The following is a 15,248-nucleotide window of genomic DNA, read 5'->3' as shown; positions in this document are numbered from 1 at the left end:
TCCCTTTGGAACTTGCAAAGAAAACAATAAAAGAAGACTTTGAAAACCAGGTCACTGTCGCTTGGATTACGGTAGATTTCCAACTGTGCAAAACATGCCACGCAACTTCCACGTACTGAGCGCCCGTTTTTTTGCAATTCTTCGCGCCAAACGTCTCTGTTGTTTTGGTTATTTAAATGCGTTTTGAAAGTCGGATAATTTTCACAAAATGTTCTTCAAAAATAAATATATTGAATTTAACGAAAAATCATGCAGATGTTTCCTTATCGTTACTTTTCCTCTCAAAGTTATTTCGCTCTTTGAAGTGTAATTTTTTAGTTGCAAAGCAATTCTATCTCTCCAAAACGAAATTAATTTCTACAACTTCCTTTTTCGTGGTTTTTCTCTTCTTCAATTCGTTTAATTTCTATACAATGAATGCAATTTCAGGAAGAACCGATATGTCCGTCACACTACTCCTCCTCTTCCTTACGCTACCGATGGTCAGTAGTCACGAGTTGAGGAGGAGACGGTCAGTGGCACCATTCTTGGGATCCGGAGGCTCAAGTTCAAAAGCAATGTTGATTCCAAAAAACTTGTGGCATTGTGGAAGTGACGGATTTACAAGCGATTATTCGTACTCTGTTGTTGAAGAAAGTTGCCCCACACTTGCAGGTAAAACATTATTATATTCACATGATGAGTCAGCGAATTTACTTACAGCTGCTATTAATCATTGCTGCGCGATTCATGATGACTGTTACGGGCAGCAATTTCCTCGGGAAATGTGTGACCAGGACTTCTGCAAGTGTACCAAGGTCAGCAATCCTTGTTAAAACAATCGTTCTTTTTGAAAACGAAATATTCAGGATGTAACTCGTCTACCAACTGCAGAAAGTACTCGATGCCGACCTTTCATGGAAAAAGAGGCTTGTTTAGCAATTGAGTTTGGAGGATTCTTCGCATATCTTTTTTCGAACTATTCGGACCCATCTTCACCATCAAATAATGATTTGGTGGTGCTGGATAACACTCCTGAAAGTGATTACATGAACTTGTACTCGATGTGTCCATTCGCTAATAGTAAGCTGAAAATAGTTCTATATGTTTTCATTATTCAATTTTGCAGTAACTCTCGCATCTTGTGCTGTTAACTTCAATCTTTGCTCATCAGTACATTCCGTCGATTTTTGTGCCGCTGATGTGAGCGTTTTTAAACATATTTCCAACTGTTTGATTATATTTTCAGCTCTGTCACTGCACAATGGATGCTGCGGATACGGATGTACTTCACAACGATACGTGCTTACCAGCTGTCACTCACACTTGTAGAGCAGTTTTGAGCCGTAAGACCGGTTGAGAAAAATACCGAGAAATAGTTTCGTTTCCAGATTCGAGCAGAGTTCTTGCCTCTCAAAACACCAGAAACTTATTCATTGTGAGTTGTCGAACAAAAACACAAAATTCGCGTGTTTTTGAAAATGCATTAACCAGTTGGACACGGCGATATTAAAAACTATCCAATTTCAGATCGTTCTTTCTGTCCTCACCATCGTTTCTCTCGGGTTTGTTGGGATCTACATGTTCACAAAAAGTAAAGGAAGCAGCAAAATGATGGAAGAGGGAAAGTATCTTCAAATTCATACAGTCGAGTCGGCCAGATCTGTCAACCCCTTGCTCACCAACACGGATTGAATCAGCTTTACAAGAACTTTAAAAATTAATATACCTCAACCATCCCATTCTTGTTATTCCCTTAACTTCTTCCATTTCTGTTCCTTTTGCCCCCTCTCAATTTCCATTTTTATCCACAGAATTTCTCTATTGCACCCCAAGTAGCGTTTATCGTCGTACTTACTCATCACTAATATTATCGGGACACCCCTTTTTAAAAACACGAGCTTGAATGTAACCTCCTTTCCTTTTTTAAAACAAATCTCGGGTAGAAGAGACGAGATGACTTCTCTCCTAAATAACTAATGTATCACAGCTAGTTTTATCCACACTTTCTGAGCCTCTTATTAAATAAACAGCGCTTATTTAATATTTATTTGTTATTTAAGATTACAAATGTAATCTGGTGTTCCAGAATTTGAATTTTTGATTATACTAGACACTAACACTATCTGTCCCGATGTACCCTTGACAAGGCAAGGCGTGATAATATCAAACCGCATTGAAGGAAATCTTTCGAAATTCTCTCGAAACATCGGGCACATTCCTTGAGAGCGAATTCCCGATCACCATCGATTTGTTCTCTCCAATTAGTAGTTCGATATAAAATACGGAAGAAAAAGAGAAGAAATGATAAAATGACTTCTGTCTTGGTACTCTCCATCAAACTTTATTGCCCGTTTTCTCATTTTACATGTGTCGGTCAGAAGAGAAGAAGATTTTTACTTCTGTCGGCTGGTCGGTTGGTATTCCTTTATTTTTGTGTATTTTCAGAAGAAAAGTCAGTATAATCGGATTTTGAAAAGAAAAGTAGCTCTGTTTTTCTAAATGTTAACAGTGGCAGGTGTTTGCTGATTCGTAAGACCGTTGTGGCCTTACAAGAATAATTTTTTAAATTTCTCTGCTGCTGAAACCACGTAAAACAAAAAAAATGACCTCAACTCATAGATATAGTTCTCAAACCTTCTCCCAGTTCCGTGCCTTACAAACTTACTAGTTCCACCCCCTCTCTGAACTTCTTATCTTTTTGTTCTCCGAGAGAATGATTCACTTTTCCACTTTTACTATCCTGGTATCTTTCTGTGGTTTCAGTTCTTTACGACTCTTTCCCTCACTATTTTATCTTCCTCCCCAACAGCTGTCATTTTCATTTTCATTCAATTCTTCTCTGATTTCATAATCTTTTCCTTTCCTGTTCTTTTAAAAGTGACGTTTGCATTTTAGCAAAAACTCCCATTATCTGAGAGTTTACAAAGGGATTACTACCTTCTTGGAGGTCTTAGTAGGTGGGAATGTCATCCCGAAACGAAGCACGTGAGTACTTTTAGGAATTAAGAGAAAGTGATGTATCAATCTGGAATAGAAGTGTAGTTATATGTATTCAAGATTCTAGATAAAGAGTTCAGTTACTGAAGTTAACTTCCCTATTTAAAAAATAACCGCCCGTTGTTTTTAGACTAACCTATATATAAATCAAGATCTAGACCAAAAACTAATGAATTATTGTTTTTTTGTAATGATGTATTGTTCTGTCTCTTCTTACTAATCACACTGTAACCTACTTATTTTCTTGTTTATTGTTGTTTCGGATGATATCACCTCAATTAGTTACGGTTAATCGCATTTCGAATATTCTTGAAGATAAAGAAAAAACTAGTCCAGAGAGTTTTCTGGTTTTTGGAAAGATGCGGTATAAGAGAAACTCTGAAAATCTGAATTCCAATTTAACTAATTCCATTCAAGATGTTAGTAGGAGGAATGCTGAAAAGGTGAAAACACTGAATCTGTATTCTGAAATCAGTATAACTCAAAGCAACATATGTTGGAACTTTGGAAACTCTTGGCTTTTCAATTCAATTCTGAAAAGTGAAAGACTTTCAGAAATCTTTTTCTGACCGTATTAGTCACCTCTCTCATTAAAAATTCCGAAAATAGTTAACTTACAGGTGAGTTAATTTAGAACCTTCCAATCAAATTCCCCTCATATCTCTCCCCCAAACCGGTTTCTTCTTCCCAAAAAACGGTCATCTTTCGCTTATCTCAATCATCTTCTTTTTCTTCCGTTCCCCTCTATGACTCATACTATCAATTTGACGAGATTGTGGGTTTTCCGAATAAATAACCCACTTGTTGACACTTTTTTCTGCAAAAAAGGAAACCGTAGATCAATGTATTCCATTATATTTGACACCTTCTGATTGGATTTTATTACCAAAAAACAGAGAGAGAGAGGGTGACCTTCAAAATATAATTCAAAAGTTCTGGAAACCGCTAAATACCACGAGAACAACCCCTTAGCCCCCCCTTAGGATTGTGTAGCTCGTGACGTGCATCGTATGATTCATTGAATTTTGATTGGAAGGTAATCGAATTTTGTATATGATGACGTCAACGTCTTCTTCTGTCCCTCTTCAACCTCTTCCTCCGCCTTCTTCTTCACGCATCAATTCGCCAAAAACATCAGAACAGTCCGTCGAAGTAGTCGTCCAGTAGAAGAAGGTCTGCACCAATTCTTTCAACGTCTTCTGATGTCATTTATCATCTTCTATAAAAGTAGGCGTTCCGGTCACCATTTTTCATGTCATCTTGTCATGTTTCGGTGTTCCGTTTCTCATTTTGTGTAATACTGACTTTCATTTCTATTGTTCTCTAATTTCACAGAACGTGACAGTATGTCTCCGAAGTTTTTCAGATCAAGTCTAGACGATAGTTCACTTCTGAAGAACAACTGACCGTAGTTATCAATTCGAGAAGCAAACAGGAAAATTTCAAAAAAAAGATCCCTTTCTTATATAATTTTTTTCAACTGACTCAACAAAACATACGGTTAGAAAGCTAATCTCATGAAGATTTTGAATCTGAACTTCCATTTTTTCTCATATAAAACGGAGCCAAGTCACAACCTTTTGAAACTCATCCCTCCGACAAAACTTGTTGAAAAAAGCCCACGAGACCCAAAGTATTTTACCTTGGTTTTGTTGGAGGAAATTCAGAAACAGATTGAAAATCCCTAGAATCTCAGTACTGAACTCCTTGTGAATGATCTTTCCGAGCATTCTTTTTCTATCATTTTAAACGAGAATCCATTCCATTCTACATTTTTCATTTCTACCCTTTATCTCCGAACCGTCTACACGTCTACATGTCTTTCATTCTCTTCTCCCCATCAGTATCATATCATTTAACAAGAAACAGCCACGTCGAACCAACCAAAAAAAAAACGATTCCCCCTTCTGAAGACGTGTTTTCTTTCAACACATCTTCTCCTCTTCCTCCATTTTTCTTCTTCGTCTCCCCTCATTTTATTCGTTTTGTGTAAACATAAATTGACTTGACCTCTGTGTTTTTTCTCCAATCGTTGCTACCAACTTGATTTTTTTATAATCAGTGTCTAGACAATTGAACTTACCAAAATTTTTGACTTTCAGAAATTTCAAAAAGTCTGAAATCAAAAAAACAGCAGCCGAAGAAATGATCGGAATGATGAATAGTGGTGCCGAATCATCGGTGGAGTTCTATGCGGCAGCGAGGCAGAGCAGTCTTTATGAGCCAAGGAAGAAGAGCAATCAGTCAAGAACGTAAGTCTTATAGACATCTGTCTCTGATTATTGTGATTGAAAATCAGTTGATGCATTTTCCATTTTTATACATTTTCAGATACACTCCAGAAGGTCGTGTCCTTGTAAATGGTGCTCCATTATCTCCTACACTTGATGCAGATGATCTCTGGAAAAATATGATAATCAAGGCTGCCGCTCAGAAAATGATCAAGGAAAACTGTGAGAAGAAAGAGTCCGGACCAATGGCAACAATCAGAAGATTATCGGAGAAATTGAAACTGAAAAAGTCAAAATCATCAGCAGCAATGATGAATCTCGACTTGAATTTGGATATTCCAGAAGTGACAGAGGTGGAATCCAGTTCGAAAGCCCCTCTTCCAACTCAATCCTCTATTCCATCTCAATTCGTGACAAATATCAAAATTGAGGAGGTCGATCCATCTGTATTCTTTGTTCAGGTAAGAAAATAACCGGTCAATTTTAATCTCTCAATGTCATCAAAAACTCCTCTTCCATCACATGTTCCCTCTTATTTTCAGCCGTCCGAATCAGTGGACCGTCCACAAATGCTATTCGATGAGTCGAGTGTTCTTGCCAGGTTGCTCGAAGAGTCCTCTCGAATCGATCGAATGGAAAAAGAGTTTGCTGAGAAAGACAGTGGAAAGGGAAGTATCGATGACGATTCGAGTGCTTCCGTGGTAGTACACAAGTTGTAAAAACGAAACGTTTGTAGTTTGTGTCCACCATTTTCTCTATAATCCTTCCCATTTTCCCCCAGACCAGTTCAATGAATCAAAGTGAACGAGAGAGTACATTGAACCATATTGCGTTCAATTATAACATTTATCTAACAAGAAATCTGTGAAAGAATATTTAAAGATCTCTGAATAAAGTATTATCCATCCGTTATTATTCAAAAACAAAAAATCATTTATCGAAAGAGTTCAAGAACACCGATTTATCCAAGTATTGCGGTTGCATTCAAACAGGCAAAACGTCCGAGATATGACGTCACTCGGAAGTTGTTACAGCAGGTCGTACGAGGGTACCTACAGATGTCCAGGTTACAGTATTGAACGCCGGTGGAGCCTCTGAAAACATGGTCTTTCAAAAAAGATTGGGATTCAGAAAATGGGAAAATTGAACTGTTTGAATCTGATTTATTGAAAAATAATTAACTTTCACTAAATTTCATAGTTGAAATTTTCGAGCTTGCAAAAAAGTTTCATTACAATTTTTAGAGTGTCCAAAAAGTGGACTTCAAAAATGCCTGATTGCAAACTTTAGATTTCTCAAAAAAGTGGTTTCTGATTCAAGTCGTGAATGATTTATCTGAAAGCTGTTCTTGTACGTTTTCTGTCTGTTTGTCTGTATGTCCGTATGAAAAAACTCTACATTTCAGCTCGTGCCCAAGACACCCCAACCACTAAATTAGCCATCAAGAGGCCTACCTCAAAATGTTGTTGATTTTTGTTTTCTGTCCAATCCACCTATTTCTGTTCTTCAAACTTTCTCTAAATTTAGCGCTGAATGCGTCAAAATCGTATGTACCTTCATCCTAATTAACCACTTCAAATTTGAAATACTTCAAGTCAATTTCCCACTTAATTATTCCGAATTAAGTACTTCCCAACTTCTTATTCAAAATAAAACTATAAGACACACAACCATAAGACACATTTCCCATACCCTGGACATGTACACGTTGAATCTGTTGTCAAACAGGTACGGGTTCTCATCTGAACTCCACACGAGCCACATTCATCGGAGCAAATTGACCAATCTGACCAGGCAAGCCAGGTGGCCTGGAATTCAATTGGATGGATAGGAAGGTATGAGATGACTTACCGTTGTGCAACTAGTAGACGCTTGTGGAGCATTCTGAAATATAGAAAAGATGGAATTTTGATATGATTGGGAAACTATAAGATTCTGTTCTGTTTGTATTGTCCTATGTCAAAGAGAACCAAGACATTGAAGCCGGGGAATATTTAAGTCAGATCATCACCAAAATCCCGTTTCATCTTGGCCACAACTAAAATTTGAAATTGGACTCAGAATCCTCAAATTTTCAGCCTTCCAACTATATATATATATATATATATATATATATATATTCTGTCAACATAAACCACATGTCACGTGACAACACTTTGTGACTCTGTGACCGAGTTTTTGGCAACTAGCCGCAACCAGATGAAACAACCTTCGATCTCTATTACCGTTGGAATTGGGATTTCGATGATATTGGCGGTTTGAGCGTGTACTCCACCTCGATTATGTATTGAGATGCATGAGAGAAACGCCATCAGCCAGAAGGCGTTCATAGTCTCTGAAAATGAAAACGTTCGGTGAGAAAACTCGGAAATTCAAAAAGATCAAAAAATGGTCTGAACTACAGTGAAAGGAAAATGAATAATGGCATCTTATGATCATTGGCATCTTACAAGAAAAAACTGGAGTATTTAAAGAATTGAAACGAGTATAATTATACAGTTTCAATTGAAAAAGAACAGTAGAACTATTTTATTTGAAACGATTTTTGTTCGAGTTGAGTTGGACAGAAAAAAAGAAAACAGATGTCGGTTCACATACACACTGAAACTATGGTTTTTCGGGTAGAGAGAGAAAGAGAGATTACGTCGATCCGCTTAATTCTGACACCACTATCTCATCATGATGGCCTTTGCATTTTTCTGTCGTCGTTGGAATGTTCAACATTAAAAATCTTGGGGAGTTCGAGTGGGTTAGTGAGTAGGAGATCGATCAATTTTGGAATCATTCTGATTCTGAAAGGTGGAATTGAGATAAAATGAAAAGTGTAAAAATGTGTCAAAATGTCCGATTTCAGTCTGAAAATGACAACAAATTGGTTTGTTTTCGCCACTGTATGTGTTGTCAATCTTATTTTCACAGAGATTGAAATTGAGTATTAGCTGCACACCCCTCTTACAACCGAGCCCCACCGCAAACGAGAGAGTAATAAGGCACAGAGTTTTTCTTTACTTTCGCAAATTTCCATAGTTTTTTTTTTCACACGGCCTCCTGCAAGTAAAAAAAATTGTAGAAAAACTACTGCAGGTTTCGCGCGAGCGCGCTTGCTGAAAACTTCTACGACGTCGGCGACATGAAAAACATGAACATTTTGGAATTTTTTTAAACTGAATTGGAATAATACGATATTTAGCTACATTTTGAACATACTCTCGTTTTTGTTCGTTTTAACTGAAGGGAGATTAGATTTTTGCCGAAAAACTGCCGAAAACGATGTGATATGATTGTTATAAAGAGATTCTTATGCCTTTGGTGTAGCGGTATCATGATCTTTATTCAGTGTCAGTTAGACATAATTATGTCCAATAAACATAGATAAGAGAACCGACCAAGAATGGTCGGTGGCAGGGGTTAAATACAAATGTCTTATCAGTTAGTACCGGGAGCTGGTCACTATATAGAAAGTGCTAGAATACGTGTTTACGTCAGAGGAAGTCAAAGAACGTTATGGGGCACGACATGATTTATTTTCTCTGAAAAAGCTACTGTTCTGAAAAGTCAGAGACAAACTACATTTTATCCAACTATTAGGTTGTTCCAAAAGTTTTCGAACATAGTTTTGGTACTCTGCTATATGACAGAGAGCAAGAATCAAACCAAACAGTGCATGTATTCCATTATATAAGACGTCGAGTGTATTGACAATAACATTCATTACTTCTGGCTGCCTCCTCTCAATGCACGCTGCACCAATCTTTGTCCTCGATCGACTTCATATTCGTCATCTGATTCTATTTTTGTTTCTATCTAACTCCAAAATCACTGAGATTGAAGAACGTATGGTTGAAGTTCATAAGGATAATGTCCCTCAACGGCAGACAATTAGCCGTTGGATCCATCGTTTCAAAAATAATGATTTTTCTTCGGCCGAAGAAGCACGTTCTGGAAGACCAGTGGAGTTCGACATTGACAAGTTACGGAGGTAGTGGAAAGTGACCCATTTCAATCCATTCGTAAACTGGCAACAGTAATGGGCTCTACTCACTCTGCGGTAGAAAGAGGACTGGGAGCTCTTGGCAAGTTAAAAAACAATGGGAAGATGGATACCACACAAATTGTCTAACTTTGACAGTGAGCGCCGAGTGGACATGTCACTGCAACTTCTAACACTCCATCCTGATTTCAACTGGCTGGATCATTTGGTTTCGTCGGACGAGAAGTGGGTCTTATAAAAAAACCACCACAGAAGAGCCGAGTGGGTTGATGCTGATAAACAGCCAGAAGATGTCGTCAAACAGGAGTTACACCATCTTTACTAATAATATTCAACAGATTCCGTCTGTCCGTTTATGTGTTGCAAGCCATAACTCCCTCTGTAGTGGACCGATTTCTATGAAACCTAGACAGATTGATTGGAAATTTCCCTTAGATGATGCCCGAACTTTTCTTTTTTCGAAAAAGTTGATTTTGACGTCTTCTGGAGACGATGACCATTTCAACGGTTAAAAGCTTTGAGAAAAGGTGTGTCCCGACAGGGTGGTAGAAAGCTCAAACCTACTGACTCGGTGTTTCTTATCTGCATTCTCGAGAGCGCCCTGGCCGCGCGTATTTGGTGTAGCGGTCTACGCAGATGACTCTCACGCACGGGGTGGTGAGTTCGTTCCCGCCAGGTCGGAAATATTTTTTGGTTTTTTGTTTTGATAAGAACACGATAATTCAAAGTGAGCCTATGCAAATGCGCTCTTTTGAGAAAAATCGCTTACCTAAATTTTTTTGTTCAAACTGAAAAACTTAGACAAGAAATAGTTTTAAGGAGAAATATAATCGAGAAAGGCCAATTTTTTGGAAATACAAAAAAAATTAAAAAATTGCAATTTAGGCTTCAAATAATATTACCAAAATGTAGTCTCAACAAAGCGCGTTTGCATAGGATATGATTGAATGACCGTGTAAGAACATATGAAAGTTGTAAATAACTTTTTTATAGTCGAGATTTAGTAGGACAAAAGGGTTACGTGGGTATAATCGGGGAAAAAACCTACGGTTTGGAAACTGCGCCGCAAATTTGCGTTCGTCTGTGCACACTTTCCCCAATTTTCGTTCTCCGATTAAAAGGCTCTCTCCGATTTTCGTAGAGTTCCCAACTTTCAAAATGTTTAAAAATTACAATCCTGCAAACGCCGAGTCAAAAACTGATTTATCCATAAAACTTTTGTCCGCATCTTCTTGGGGAAGGGAGGCGGCATCGCCGCCGATCAGTCAAAACTTAAAAAGATTACATTTTCTGTCAAAATTGTTTTGTCAAAAGGAAAATATGTTTTGAAGTTTTTTAAAAGAGTTATAACGTTTTTTGCGTATATCACTATTTATACCGCACCCAGCACATAAAGTGCATTTCTTTGAAGATCTTTAAGAATGTTGCCAACTTTTGTGGTGCACTTTCAGGTAAAAATGAGGATTGGAATCAAAATAGACTAAATAAGAGTGTACTTCTACTTTTGAACTTAGAAGTATGTAAAATAGTTTTGAAGTATTCTAGAGAAAAGAGGCGACATCGCCGCCGTAGAGGTATAAAATCAGAAAGTAGAACTTTTCGGATCAAACCAGACAGAATATTTCCGTGTATATGGAAAACATCTTGAAATGTTTTGGGGAGGGAGGCGACATTGCCGCCAATCAGTCAAAAACTCAAAAAAAATTCTTTAAACGCATTTTTTATACTGACATTCCATATTCCACAGGAAAAAGTCATTGGGAAAATTTGTTAAAATATTATCAGAAATACAGAAGTGTTTTAATTGTTCTCTACCGGAAAGGGCTTCTTAGCTAACGAAAACTACCTTACAAGCGAATAAGTTATACGATCCAAAAGTAGAGGAGAATTCTGAGGCCTCGATAGTAGTAATTCGGCATGATCACTCGCTTTTTGAGAAGGGAAGAAAGAAGAGTTATCAAGTTACGTTCTTCTGTGAGATTGTTTTGAAATGAGGAAAACATAAGAAGAATGTTCAAATTGGTAAATTCAAAAACAGCTCATTTTAATTTCCATATTCTATCAAGATAGAAAAAGTCATTGAGAAAGTTTGTAGAATTTGAGTCTGAAAAGGAGAGATTTTACAATTGTGCTTTATCGGGATGAACTGCTCGGCTAAGAAGCGCCGCAGGCGCTGTAAAACTGAGAAGGGTGGTGTTGGGAAGGAGGTTTAGTCGCCGTTAGGCGACGTAAACCGACTGGTAAGAAAATATTGCTCTCTGTCTGGTGGTCTGATCATGGAGTGCTTTATTGGGAACTGCTTCCGGAGGGAAAAACTATCACCGCCAACTACTATTCTTCTCAATTACAAAAGGTGAAGTCCAAACTGAAAACCTCCCCTCTACACGGTCACAGAGTCCACAACCTCCATGACAACGCAAGACCACACCAGGGGTGTGCGGAACGGAATTCGGAATTCCGAAAAATTCCGAAAATCGGCTCATTTTCGGAACGGAATTCCGATCGGAATATTCCGAAAAAAAAATTCGGAACGAAATTCCGATCGGAATATTCCGAAAAAAAAATTTCGGAATGAAATTCCGATCGGAACATTCCGAAAAGAAATTTTCGGAATGAAATTCCGATCGGAACGTTCCGAAAAAAAATTCGGAATGAAAGAGAAAGTACTGTATTAAAAGCGCATGCGCACTTTTCATGACGGGTCTCGAACAGATTTTTTTCCGCAGTTTTCAGGCGGTTATTTTAAATTTTCGTCTTTTCGCAGTGTTTTTTTAAACAAAAAAACGGTTTTCAGCATTCGATATGGGTAAATGGGACAGTCTGTTGAAATAAAATTCCGAAAGTCCGAAAATCGGAATATTCCGACATTCCGAAAGCCCGAAAATCCGAAATTCGGACAATTCCGAAATTCCGAAATTCCGAAAATCTTAAATTCGGAATAGTCCGAGATTCCGAAATTCCGAAAATTTGAAACTCGGACATTTTTTAGTGTCCGAAATTCCGAAATTTTCCTGTCCGCACACCCCTGGACCACACATCGCAAAGAAGACCAAGTCTCTCCTGGCTACATTCCACTGGGACAGTCCTTGCCCACTCTCCGTACAGCCCTGATCTTGCCCCTTCGGATTACCATATGTTCAGCGACATGCATCGATCCCTCGAAGGCCAGGACTTCAAAACAAAGTCAGAGTCGAGAAATGGTTGAAGAAGCATTTTGACTCGAAGCAGCCTGAGTTTTGGCGGAAAGGTATTGAATCTCTACCTACTTAATGGCAAACAGTCGTGGATAAAGGTGGTCACTATGTTTGATTTTTGTAAAACTCTGGCTTTAAATAAATTCGATTTCAATAATGTTCGAAAACTTACGGGACAACCTAATATTTAGAACCAGTAATGATAAGAACCATGTTCATGTTCAGATAATTAGAGTACAGTATACCTCAATTTACGAGCATATTCAGAAGTTTCCGACTTTAGAAAAACTTTTGAGAACAAGTGAAAACAAAGAATTATAGCCCTGTGTAAAATCCTACAGAAAAATCGGAGTTTTCGAGGGTTTTGAGGGATTATATTTGGGTAGGAAAAAAAATTTAAAAAAAAAAAAAAAAAAACGGCTTCCATAGGTTTGTAATGAAAGTCTTTCCGGATCTTTTCCAAAAAAATTTATTTTGTTAGCACTAAAACTGACAGCGCCCAAAATTTTTCTAGCTCATTTTTTGTAGGGCCCATCCCTGTCTTACTGTAGGTCATAGAGACTCACTAGTCAGTCTCACTAGTTAGTCAGTCATTCTCAGGCTAGCACAACAGTCCAGGGAAGACCCGCATCAAAAAACGACCAACTACAAAATTAAAGTACACGAATTGATCTGTTCATACACAAAGTTTCAAAACTGTCGCTTTGTTCCGGAGCCTGTACCATTGACACAAACTTCATCTTTGTCTTCCTCTCGACACTTCGTTTGTGCCTCCTCGCTGAGATACTTGTAAGATAATACATGTTTTATGTTTGAGCGGCTAGTCCACCTTATTTTCTAATATTCCTCGGGGGTTTCGAACAAAATATTCATACTTTGATGATCGAAAATGAGCTCCAATGGATCAACGTAAAAATTGCGAGTTTCCGTTGGGAAATTTGAAAAATGTATGTGATAAACTATTAAAAATGTCTTCCTTCAATCATTTTTCAACTTTTTTCGCCACGAAATTCTGAAAGACAATGAAAAACGGGCTCGGAAAACTCCAATTTCATTTTACTGTAGTTGCGGCGAGAGAGTGTGCGCAGCGAGAGAGGGAAAGGAACGCGAGATTTCTCCCACTTTTTTTCGAGATTTCTCCCACTTTCAGGAGGCCGTGATTTCATAAATTATTATGAAAAACAGCCGGTTCTCGTCCTGAACACTTTGCTTCTGCTTTCTCTTGTATTTTCGAAGGAATTGAAGCAAGGGAAGACTGATATGCTGGACGATTGTTTCATTTTGCGGTTAGATAACGAATTACTCACAATTCTTCTGTGCCTATGTTTCTTTCAGTTCCTCTACGAAACGTGTGTGAAACGACAACATTCTACACACTTTGCTTCTGCTTTCTCTTGTATTTTCGAAGGAATTGTATAATAAACCATTATTTTATCAGTATCACGATGCTTAATCAAAAGAAGAGAACGCATTAAAAAAAAGAACGAGTTCGAAACGAGTGATGGCGGATTGAAGGCTTGAACTTTCCAATTAACTGCTGTGGTCATCTTCTAGAGGTGCTCTCTCCGTATTCTCTCAATCTGATCGCGTTCATAGTTCACCTCCAGATCGAACAGCCAATCAGATCTTAACACCTGAAAAAGTCATGTTTCGTATTTGTGGATCGAAAGGTTATAAGCCTACTTCATCTGCCGTCATCCTTTTAGACGGCGTCTTGTTCAATAGTGAAATCATTACAGTGCTAAACGGTTGGGAGAAAGTGGCGGGAGGTACATATTTCAAAGTGTTGGCCCGTATTACATTCTTCCTCCAATATTCTTCGGTGAAGGGAAGTCTCGATTGAATCATCTCATGCGCCATGATTCCAAGCGAAAACATGTCGGCCGGTGTTCCGTGTGTTTCCTTACGGAACAATTCGGGTGCTATGTGTCCTGGCGTTCCACACCAAGTTTCACCTCTGAAAAATGAACTATTTGGAAGAAAAAGACATCTAGTCACTCACGTCTCCGTCGTAGCTAAACCGAAATCCCCAATTTTGATTCGCTCGTTGCTCATTAAAATGTTTTCCGGCTTCAAATCTCGGTGGATCACACTCATTCTATGAAGGTATTGAAGTCCTTTGCAGACCGCCTTCACGACCACTCCACTTGAGACTTCATCCAGACTGCCATTTGTTTCCATCACTTGTCGTAACGTCTGGCTCAATCTTTCAAGAACGATGTAGATTTTGAATTCATCTTGAAAAGTTCCATAGAATTGAACAAAGTGTTTGTGTCGGATGATCCTATGGTTCTTGATCTCTCTGTCGTTCATGAAGATCTCGTTAAGTGCATGTGACCTTATCAGCTCCTAAAAGTGGAGATGTGATGTTTTCGGATTCTAAAGATTCGGAACTTACTTTGATTGCAAACGAGTGACCACTTTTGATCGAGGTATACTCATTAACCTCTCCGAACATTCCTCTAGCAATTGTTCGTTGGAATTTGAAATTATCCATCGATAGCTGAACATCATTGTGTTCGTCGACTTTCTTCACGTCTTCTGAAGCCTTCGGTGCACCTATCTTCAGAACTTTTACATCTTCTACCATTTTCTCGTGTTTAGATTCAACGTGCAGCGCCATTTGAAGTAGTTCGTTTTCGATCTCCTTTTCTCGTCGAGTTATCTATTTCTAGGACAAAAACAGACTGTGAGAACTAAGAACACAACTAAAACTTACAAGTCAAAGAGCGTTTATTTGTTGCCAACAGCAAAACTTAGAACTTAGAACTCAGAACTGATTAGTTAAGGAAAGTTCAATTTCACATCAGCCTTTGACGTGGCTTGGGTCGTCCAGATTCCACGTGCCTTTTC

The 15,248-nt window shown here is 38.3% G+C and overlaps 5 protein-coding genes across 5 annotated transcripts; 2 read left to right on the top strand and 3 right to left on the bottom strand.

Annotated features, from left to right (window-relative positions):
* Nucleotides 1–440: 440 nt before the first annotated feature.
* GCK72_005049 (uncharacterized protein) lies at nucleotides 441–1,674 on the top strand (the record flags this gene model as incomplete). The annotated part of the gene is made up of 7 exons (XM_053725005.1): nucleotides 441–654; nucleotides 703–797; nucleotides 849–1,062; nucleotides 1,109–1,182; nucleotides 1,229–1,325; nucleotides 1,371–1,417; nucleotides 1,510–1,674. 7 exons carry the CDS (start codon nucleotides 441–443, stop codon nucleotides 1,672–1,674), a joined length of 906 nt encoding a protein of 301 aa, XP_053589199.1.
* Nucleotides 1,675–5,124: 3,450 nt separating this feature from the next.
* GCK72_005048 (uncharacterized protein) lies at nucleotides 5,125–5,929 on the top strand (the record flags this gene model as incomplete). Its single annotated transcript, XM_003116904.2, has 3 exons — nucleotides 5,125–5,231; nucleotides 5,311–5,671; nucleotides 5,753–5,929. The coding sequence occupies 3 exons, from the start codon at nucleotides 5,125–5,127 to the stop codon at nucleotides 5,927–5,929; spliced, it is 645 nt and encodes a 214-aa protein (XP_003116952.2).
* GCK72_005047 (uncharacterized protein) lies at nucleotides 5,694–5,960 on the bottom strand (the record flags this gene model as incomplete). The annotated part of the gene is made up of 1 exon (XM_053725004.1): nucleotides 5,694–5,960. The coding sequence occupies one exon, from the start codon at nucleotides 5,958–5,960 to the stop codon at nucleotides 5,694–5,696; it is 267 nt and encodes an 88-aa protein (XP_053589198.1).
* A 211-nt stretch (nucleotides 5,961–6,171) lies between these two features.
* Nucleotides 6,172–7,540, bottom strand: GCK72_005046 (uncharacterized protein; the record flags this gene model as incomplete). Its single annotated transcript, XM_003117333.2, has 4 exons — nucleotides 6,172–6,304; nucleotides 6,903–7,018; nucleotides 7,062–7,094; nucleotides 7,436–7,540. The coding sequence occupies 4 exons, from the start codon at nucleotides 7,538–7,540 to the stop codon at nucleotides 6,172–6,174; spliced, it is 387 nt and encodes a 128-aa protein (XP_003117381.2).
* A 6,405-nt stretch (nucleotides 7,541–13,945) lies between these two features.
* GCK72_005045 (uncharacterized protein) lies at nucleotides 13,946–15,018 on the bottom strand (the record flags this gene model as incomplete). Its single annotated transcript, XM_003117285.2, has 4 exons — nucleotides 13,946–14,029; nucleotides 14,079–14,352; nucleotides 14,398–14,744; nucleotides 14,794–15,018. 4 exons carry the CDS (start codon nucleotides 15,016–15,018, stop codon nucleotides 13,946–13,948), a joined length of 930 nt encoding a protein of 309 aa, XP_003117333.2.
* Nucleotides 15,019–15,248: the final 230 nt, after the last annotated feature.

This window comes from Caenorhabditis remanei, chromosome II, assembly GCF_010183535.1.
Source record: "Caenorhabditis remanei strain PX506 chromosome II, whole genome shotgun sequence".
NCBI classification, from domain to species: domain Eukaryota; kingdom Metazoa; phylum Nematoda; class Chromadorea; order Rhabditida; family Rhabditidae; genus Caenorhabditis; species Caenorhabditis remanei.
This window is presented reverse-complemented; position numbering and strand designations above follow the sequence as displayed.